At 50.8% G+C, this 7,986-nt stretch overlaps 2 protein-coding genes across 2 annotated transcripts in view; one reads left to right on the forward strand and one right to left on the reverse strand.

The window, feature by feature from the left end:
* Eme1 (essential meiotic structure-specific endonuclease 1) overlaps window positions 1-5,523 on the reverse strand; it is a 6,580-nt gene extending 1,057 nt beyond the window's left edge. Inside the window, exons 1-7 of the mRNA XM_004633631.2 lie at window positions 5,495-5,523; window positions 2,889-3,679; window positions 2,682-2,809; window positions 1,624-1,710; window positions 1,409-1,530; window positions 1,105-1,216; window positions 794-909 (exon numbers count right to left, since the gene is read on the reverse strand). Coding sequence (XP_004633688.1) covers window positions 794-909; window positions 1,105-1,216; window positions 1,409-1,530; window positions 1,624-1,710; window positions 2,682-2,809; window positions 2,889-3,654 — 1,331 coding nt within the window. The 5' untranslated portion in view covers window positions 3,655-3,679; window positions 5,495-5,523. The remainder of the gene's footprint in view (window positions 1-793; window positions 910-1,104; window positions 1,217-1,408; window positions 1,531-1,623; window positions 1,711-2,681; window positions 2,810-2,888; window positions 3,680-5,494) is intronic.
* Window positions 5,524-5,581: 58 nt separating this feature from the next.
* Mrpl27 (mitochondrial ribosomal protein L27) overlaps window positions 5,582-7,986 on the forward strand; it is a 6,786-nt gene continuing 4,381 nt past the window's right edge. The window contains exon 1 of the mRNA XM_004633632.2: window positions 5,582-5,647. Within this exon, the coding sequence (XP_004633689.1) occupies window positions 5,608-5,647 (40 nt within the window). The 5' untranslated portion in view covers window positions 5,582-5,607. The remainder of the gene's footprint in view (window positions 5,648-7,986) is intronic.

Raw genomic sequence — 7,986 nt, forward strand, 5'->3', positions numbered from 1 at the left:
AAAAAAAAAAAAAAAAAAAAAAAAAAAAAAAAAAAAAACCTACTCCATCACTGGAACTAGAGAATGCACCAAACTGCTTGTGTAGAGATGGGGCTGTCCTGCCCTGCGTTTGGCACAAGGCACTGGGTATCAAGAGCTGTCTGGTTCTCACTTGTTAAGAGCTTAGACAAACTTACTCTCTTTAGGCCTCAGTGACCTCCAGTCTAAAATAAGGGCCTGGGGGCCAGTGAGATAGTTCAGTGGACTTAACTGGCCTAAGCGCATCCTTAGGCAAGCACAGGAACCAGGGTTCCATCCCTGGCACCCCTGGGTGTGCTGAGCCAGCCACTGAGACCAGGCATGGTGGGGCACGCCTGTAATCCCAGTGCTGGGGAGGCTGAAAACAGGAGATCACTACAAGTCCAGGCCTCATAGACTCTGCCAAATACATTTTTTAAAAAATGCCTGGGACAGGATGGTCTCTTAGACCCCTCATTAATTATAAGTTCTGTGTATGAACAATCCTTAAATCCAGTCAGACATTTGATTTCCCAGGGTTTATTTCCTATGGTCTGACCTGTAAGGAACTACACTAACCTGACCCAGCTCTGACCTGCAGAACTCACGCTTCACACAAGCTAATGAATGCTTCACCAGGCACTGGGTTTGAGGGCTCTTCCGGGAATCCACAGCATGGCTCCTGCCTCAACAAGTGATAGTGGTCTGGCTGCGGTGCGGAGAGGAAACGGACCTGCCCTGGCCCCTGAGCCACAGCAAGGCCCAGCACAGCAACTGGCCTCGCTGCAGCACTCACTTGAAGGGCGCCTCGGCCACAGCCTTGGTGACTGAGCAGGTGAAGTCGGCCAGCTCCTTCCAGCTCTGCACAACCCGGACCTGGGTTTCTGTGTATAGCTGCAGATCCACCAGGGCCTAGAAAATCAAAAGCCACAGACTCACTGGAAGTCACTCTCACTTTTGCCCCTGCGCTCCCTGTTGGGCCTGGCTGGGCACTGGTGCTCACTCAGGTAGAAAGCAGCATCTAGCAGACGTTTTCTTCTGTCTCCATAGCAACTGTGGCTGATGCCCAGGGAGCACCCACCTGCCTCAGGATCAGGAAGTTCTTACCTCTTCCATGTCCACCCTGGACACAGGGCTGGACTCTGGTTGTTGTCCCTGCTTCTCCCTGGCTTGCTTATTTGCCGCTCCCTGTTTCCCTCTCCTGGGAGGATTCTGAGCCCTGCAGCAAGGAAGGAAATCAAAGAACAGCAGCTCCAGGCTGAACTTGGGAGCAAGAGTGGACAAGCGTGTGCCACAGGGCTTCCCAGGATACCATCTCGCAGTGACCCACAGCTGGGGTGACCAAACTCACTTCTTGGCACAGGACCCACCCCTTTTTAACAATGACCCAGTCTCGGGGGAAAACCCAAACCTGAAGCATTTCTCCTGATCCACAATCACTAGGGATAGAGCCTTCCCTTTTGCCCTTGCTGTGACGTCAGTGACAAAGCCCTCAAGCGTTTCCTTGCTGTTCATGCTGCTGCCTGGGCTTCCCTGTTGGTAGGCCAGAAGTGGATTAATGCTGGATCTCTGGGGAGAGTGGGCGCTCTGTTCCAGGTGTGGCCCTCATCCTCTGGCCTTGCTCACCTGCTTTAAATTTCGGACCATGGACACAAAAGCCTCCGCTAGGAGCAACACCAGGATCATCGGCTCCTCTACCCAGGCCTCTTCATCCTGCCAGAGACCCAGAACCCAGCCCCAGGAAGGGGTTGGCAGCATGGAGTCCCCAGGAAGGCCCAGGTCAGCACAGTGAGTCCATCTTCTGCCCCAAGTGTTACCCCCTGTGTGAAGTCACAGCACAAGAAACAACCCCTCCCATCCACCCCAGTCACAGCTGGCCAAACTCAAGTCACTGCGCCCAACACACATAAAACGATGACCACACCTCGAGCAGTGCTGTGTGCAGGCCCTGGGTCCCTGACCCACCCAAGAGCCAATCTCTACAGACAGCTGGGAACCCAAATAGGCAGCTGGAGAGAGCAAAGTCAGGGCCTTTCTTTTCTGGTTCCTTCCCAGTGGGGTCACCTGGCATTTCCCGCACCCCAGAGCACCTCTAAGGGTGGCCCTTCCTTTCTATGCTTCTCTCCTGCCTTGGGTGGACTGCTTCCTCCTCTTAGCCCTGCTAGTTACAGCCACACCAGGGTGAATTTTCCCAAGAAATGACATTCTTGAGTGTCGTAACTGGAAAGGTGCTATTGGTATGCAGTGGGTAGAGCCCAGGGACACTGATATACAGGACAGTGCCTGCCTCCTTATAGAGAACTATCCCATCTAGAATAAAGACACATCGAGCCCTCGGGAGGCTGGGGCAGGAAGCCAGCTGTGAGCGTGGGTTCAGCCAGGGCTATACAATGAGCTCAAAGGCAGCCTGAACTACAGAACAATTGTCTATCTTTGAAAAACAAAGTATCAAGTCAGGCATGGTGGCACACGCCTTCAATCCCATCACTTGGGAGGTTGAGGCAGGAAGATTGCCTCAAATTTGAGACCAGTGTATTCTACATAGAGAGTTCAAGGCCAACATGAACTACAGAAAGACCCTGTTTAAGGAAAAAAAAAAAAAAAAAGCTCAAGTAAATAAATAAAAATACTAGGTCGATCCCATAACTTGTAGGAGCCAAAAGCCTTCACCAGAAAACCCGTACCTCCGGGGGACCTGGCCTTCTCCTCCACGTGACACTGCAAGGCACCGCCTGTGCTTCGATGACACAGCGGCACTCCATGGACTGCAGCGCGCTGAGGAGCTGGCCCCCGCCTCCCGTCTGCAAAAGCTCTGCAATGCACAGAAATGGCCGGTCAGCAGGTGGCTGGGACGAGCCCGCACGCTCAGGGCAAGACGGAGGTGGGAAGACCTGGGTCCAGCACCGCGACGATGTGCTTCAGGCACTCCTCGGGCCGCTGGGCCTTCAGCCTGCTGGCCAGAGCCGCCGCCTTCTTCTTCTTTTCCTGTTGTCCTGGGGAAATTTTCTTACAGGTCGCTCTTCCCTGCGGTCTCCTCTCCCCCTCCCGACTGTGCTTGGCTCTCTTTTGAGGGCGGGCGACACCAGATTTCATTTTGGTTCCTGTCAATCTGTTTTCCTGGGTGAGGCAGGCAGGCTGAGGACCCAGGGGGTCACAGCATGGGAAGTCTAAGCGCCCCAACTGGTCATCTGCTGCAGTCAAACCAGAGCTGTCACCAAGGGGGATACGGAAGGCCTCTGGAAGGGATGGCTTTTCCCAGCCACATGACAGTCCTTCATTGTGATGACTTTCCAATACTTCACCTGAGGGGCTAGCATCAGCGGAGCATGGCTGCCCGTTGGTCAGAAACTTACATCTAAGCCGCCTGGCCAGGGGGACGAGTTCCTCCTCATCCTCGCTTCCACTGCTCAGCACTTGGAGTGGCTCTGCCTGGGTGCGAGTGACTGCTGTATGCGGGACCCATGGCTGCCCCACCCCTGGGGAGGGCGGTCGGGAGGCCTCAGAGTCCGAGGTGTGGACCAGGATGATCTCCTCGGACCCTGTAGGCTGCTTCCTCTTGGCTGAAGATGGTTCCTTCTTCAGGAAAGCAAATGTTGGCAACTCCTCGGACTCGCTCTCGCTGGAAGCCAAAGAGAGCGACAACTTCGTTGGAGTCATCAGCACCTGCTGTTGAAGTAACTGCCTAAAAGGAAAAAAAAGATGACATACAGGTGTGCTCGAGTCAGTCCTCTGTGTTTTTTGTTTTTGTAGTACATGGGCAGGACCCAGGGTCTCCCCCACACACCAGACAAGCACTGTACCTCTAACCCCTTTACTTTTCTTTTTTTAAAACAAACAAACAAACAGGGTCTGGCTCAAATTTAAGATCCTCCTGCCTCGGCCTTCTGAGTGCTGGGATTACCTACATTCATCACCATGTGCAGGAGTTATAAAGTTTTAATGTGAGTAGTAAGGAGGCTCACCGCCACCTCCTTGTTGATATTTGTATTTGAAATGAAGATCTCAAAAATCAATTTCTTAAAAACTGGACACATAATTCACATAATGTTTATTATTTTAAACACAAACTTGGGGCTGGAGAGATGGCTCAGTGGTCTGGAGCACCTACTTAGAACAAGCTTAGCAACGCATCAGGGACCGCGGTTAGGTCCCCCAGCGCCACATGCCAGCCAGCCCCGCCCCCTGGTGGGCTGAGCTGGCCACACACACACACCACACTCTCTCTCTCTCTCAAATAAATAAAAATTAAAAAAAAAAAAACAACACAAACTTGATCAGTGCTAGGGATCGAATACGGGCACATGCTACCATGACCCATATGGTCAGCTTTTTTAAAAAAATAAATAAATTTTGAGACAGCATCTCAGTAAGTTATCCAGGCTGACCTCAAGCTTGCAATCCTCCTGCCTTAGCCTCCTGAGTGGCTGGGATTACAGGTTGGCACCACCACACACAGCCTAGAATGCATATATTTCAGGGGCTGGTGGGATAGCTCAGTGGTAGTATTTAGCATATACAAGGCCCTGGGGTTGATCTCTAGTACTGCAAAGCCATCAACAAAAAAGTATGGTTTAGTTCTTTTTTGTAAATTCAATACTACTAATTTTATTTATTTATTTTTTTAAAGAATTATTTTATTTATTCATTCATTTTGTGTGTGTGGCCAGCTCAGCCCACCAGGGGGCGGGGCTGGCTGGCATGTAGTGCCGGGGGATTGAACCGCGGTCCCTGTGCTTTGCTTAGCTTAGCTTGCTCTAAGTAGGTGCTTTAGACCACTGAGCCATCTCACCAGCCCCAATACTACTAATTTTAGAACATTTTTATCACCTCAAAAAATAAATTGGGCTGTGCGCGGTGGCACACTCCAGTAATCTCAGTACTCGAGAGACTGAGGCAGGAGGATCACTGGGAATTCGACACCAGCCTGGACTACACAGTGAGTTCAAGGCCAGTTTGTACTACAATGTGAGACCCTGTCTCAGGACCAAAAAAAGAAGACAGGGAAAAGAAAAAAGGGCATCCTACAGCCACTAAGCAGTCATTGCCCGTTTTCGTCTTCTCCAAGCCGCTGACAAGCGAAGGTCTACTGTCTATGAGTTTACCTGTTCTGGCTATTTCACATAAAGGAAGTCATACTATATACAGCCTATTATGCCCGGTGTCTCCCACCTAGTCTCCGGTACTATTCCGCTGCAGGAATCCGCCACGTTCTGCTCACCCACTCATCACTTCGAGGACATTCCGTTTCTCTCCCTTTTGGCTATAGGGAGTAACAGCGCTATGAGCGACCCACCGCACATGTCTGCGTGGGCATGTCACGGTTCTCTGTGTACGCCAGGCAGGGGGCCCCAATGCCCGTCCCCTCCCTGCATCTCGGCTAACCCTGCAAAACCCGACAGTGAGGCCGGCGGCCAGCGGCAGGGGTCCCCCGTCATCACGCCCCTGCGCGGCGGCGCTCGGCACGACAGCCTCGACCCCCGCAAGGTCCACGACCTACCCGGTTCACCGGCAACTTCTCGCGCCACTCTTTCAACGATAGCGCGGGACCCGGAAGTAGATCCCCGGTAGCGGAAGTAGGTTTCCCAGACCGGAAGCGGCCGGGAGGCAAACATGGCGGCGATGGCGCTGACGCTGAGGACGCGCTCTGTTGGTAATGGGATGCCGTAACCTTTGCGGGGCGCAACGGCGGGAGGCAGCGCGGGTGGAAGTTGATCCCTGCAGACCACCCTGGACGCTCGGAAGGGCCTGAGGGGAGGCACGCCAGAGTTAAGGGGCGGTCGTCCGCCGTCACGTGACGCGTGGAGCGGAGCCGCGGGCGGTCCTGGCGCGAGTCCGCCCCGCCTCAGGCCCTCCGAGCGCTTCCGCTCAGCTTTTCCTTTGGGTCTCGCCTGCGGCAGGACGGGGCTGGGTTCGAGAGGCTTTCGTGTTCGTCAAACTGGTTTAGCTCTGTCTTTGAGGATATTTATTATATCAGCAAAAAACAAAACAAAACAAAACAAAAACGACAGGTTCTGGGAAGGAAGGAACAAACGGATGTGTCCTTATTTTTAAATTAGATAGTCAAGTACTCTTAGATAAGACCTAAGTTAATGTTATGGATCAACTCTGCATAGGAACCAGATCAGCCAGAGAGAAATTTAAATAGAGCCTTTATTTACTGAGCTCAGGTCCGTCAGCCACTTCTAACGCAGGAGAAGGCATCAGGAGAAGGCTGATCGGCCCGAACGTAGGTATTTATAACAGAAATCACATCCAGTTTGGTAAGCAAATTTGTTATCTAGCACAGAACAACAAGAACTACATTTATCTCACACAGCTGTAAACTGTTTATAACCAAAAGGTTTTTTATAGCTAAGTGATAAGTTTATATTTTTATAAGATATATCTTAAGCTGACTACATTATAGGAGATAGTTGGGGAGGGAGTTTGTGTTCGCTTGCTGCCTTAACAAGAAACATTTATTGTTGAACAGCCTTGAGACGAGAGGGAAAACACATTTTTTAGAGTAGATAACAGGAAGCACAAGGTTTTTTAAAATAATTTTTTACAGTTAAGGCACAAAACTCTGTTAACCCTTTACAGTTAACACCTAAAAGAATAGAAGAGAGAGGCCTGGCTTTCTACAGGGCCTTGAGCTATTTTTACATTTTACAGTGCAAACTGTTGCTCTTATGTAAATTACAGGGGCCTGGGCTGAGCACCTGTTAGCGTGCAGAATGCCCCGGATTCGAGTTGTAGTAGTGCAAAAAAACAAAACAATAATGGGGTAGCACCAGGTGTGGTTGTGCACACCCGTAATCCCAGCATTCGGGAGGCTGAGGCAGGTTCGCTGCACATTGGAACACAGGCTGGTCTACACAGTAAGTTTAAGGCCAGCCCGACTGCATAGTGAGCCCCTGTCTTGCAAAAAGAAAAATAAGATGGGTGAGAAACCAAATAGGAAGCCCTGAAGATCCGTGATTTAGCTGTTAGTGGTGGCAGTGGATGGGCTCAAGGCCTGTTGGTTTTTTGTTTGTTTTTCTTTTGTATTTTAGGGAAGGGTCTATAGGGTGTTCAGGGTCTCACTACTAGATCTGAAGTGTAGTGATCCTCCTGTTTACAACTTCCCAAGACCTGGGCCACTATTCCCAGTTGGCACAGTAGGCCCGGGGATCGAACCCCCAGCCCCTGCACCTGCTTGCGGGCACTTTAATCCTCTGAGCTATTTTTAAGGCTTGTTTTGAGGCTGGAATTCACAGATCTTGCTCACGAACTAGATACTAGAGTGAGCAAAGCGAATACACACTTTCTCAGTTGCTGCCTGAGCAGCCAGGTCAGTCTCAGCACCATTTACTGCAAGCAGAAGGATGGGCAGTTGGGAGAAGGGCAGAAATGTAGATTTGAGATCAAGCAGATAGAGCAAACTGCTCATTTCCTGAGATTAGTGAGTAAATGAAGCGTGGCAGACAGGGAGGTGGAGCCTGCTTGACTCTAAATTCAGTTTGGCTCTTCGCCCTTCCGGTAACTTGCTGTTCCCAAAGAGTCTTAAGAAACCTAGGTTTTGGGGCCACTGAACTTCACTCAGGACACCCACAAGCTTCTCTGGGGACTCTGGCATGGTCCTTCAACCTTGGCTTTGTCTGGAGACCCTAAGGCAGAGCTTTCAACCCCAGGCGGTCGTGGCCATATGTTTTCATTTTTGAAAAAAATTCTGTTGGCGGAGCATGCCTGTAATCCCAGCACTCAGGAGGCTGAGGCAAGAGGATAGGTGCAAGTTCAAGGCCATCTGGGCTACACAGCAGAGTCCAGGACGATCCTGAATTCAAGTCCCCACCCAGTTTTTGTTGTTGTTGTTACTAGGTTTTATTTTGGTGCCAGGGGTTGAGCTCAGGACCTTGTACTTGCCAGGCACATGCTTACACCACTGAGCTATTTCTCTAGTTTTTGTTGGTACTAGGGATTGAGACCACAAGCCCTGCTCTACATTTCTAGAACTTACTAGTTTTTAAT

This window comes from Octodon degus, unplaced genomic scaffold, assembly GCF_000260255.1.
Source record: "Octodon degus isolate 3935 unplaced genomic scaffold, OctDeg1.0 scaffold00056, whole genome shotgun sequence".
NCBI lineage: Eukaryota > Metazoa > Chordata > Mammalia > Rodentia > Octodontidae > Octodon > Octodon degus.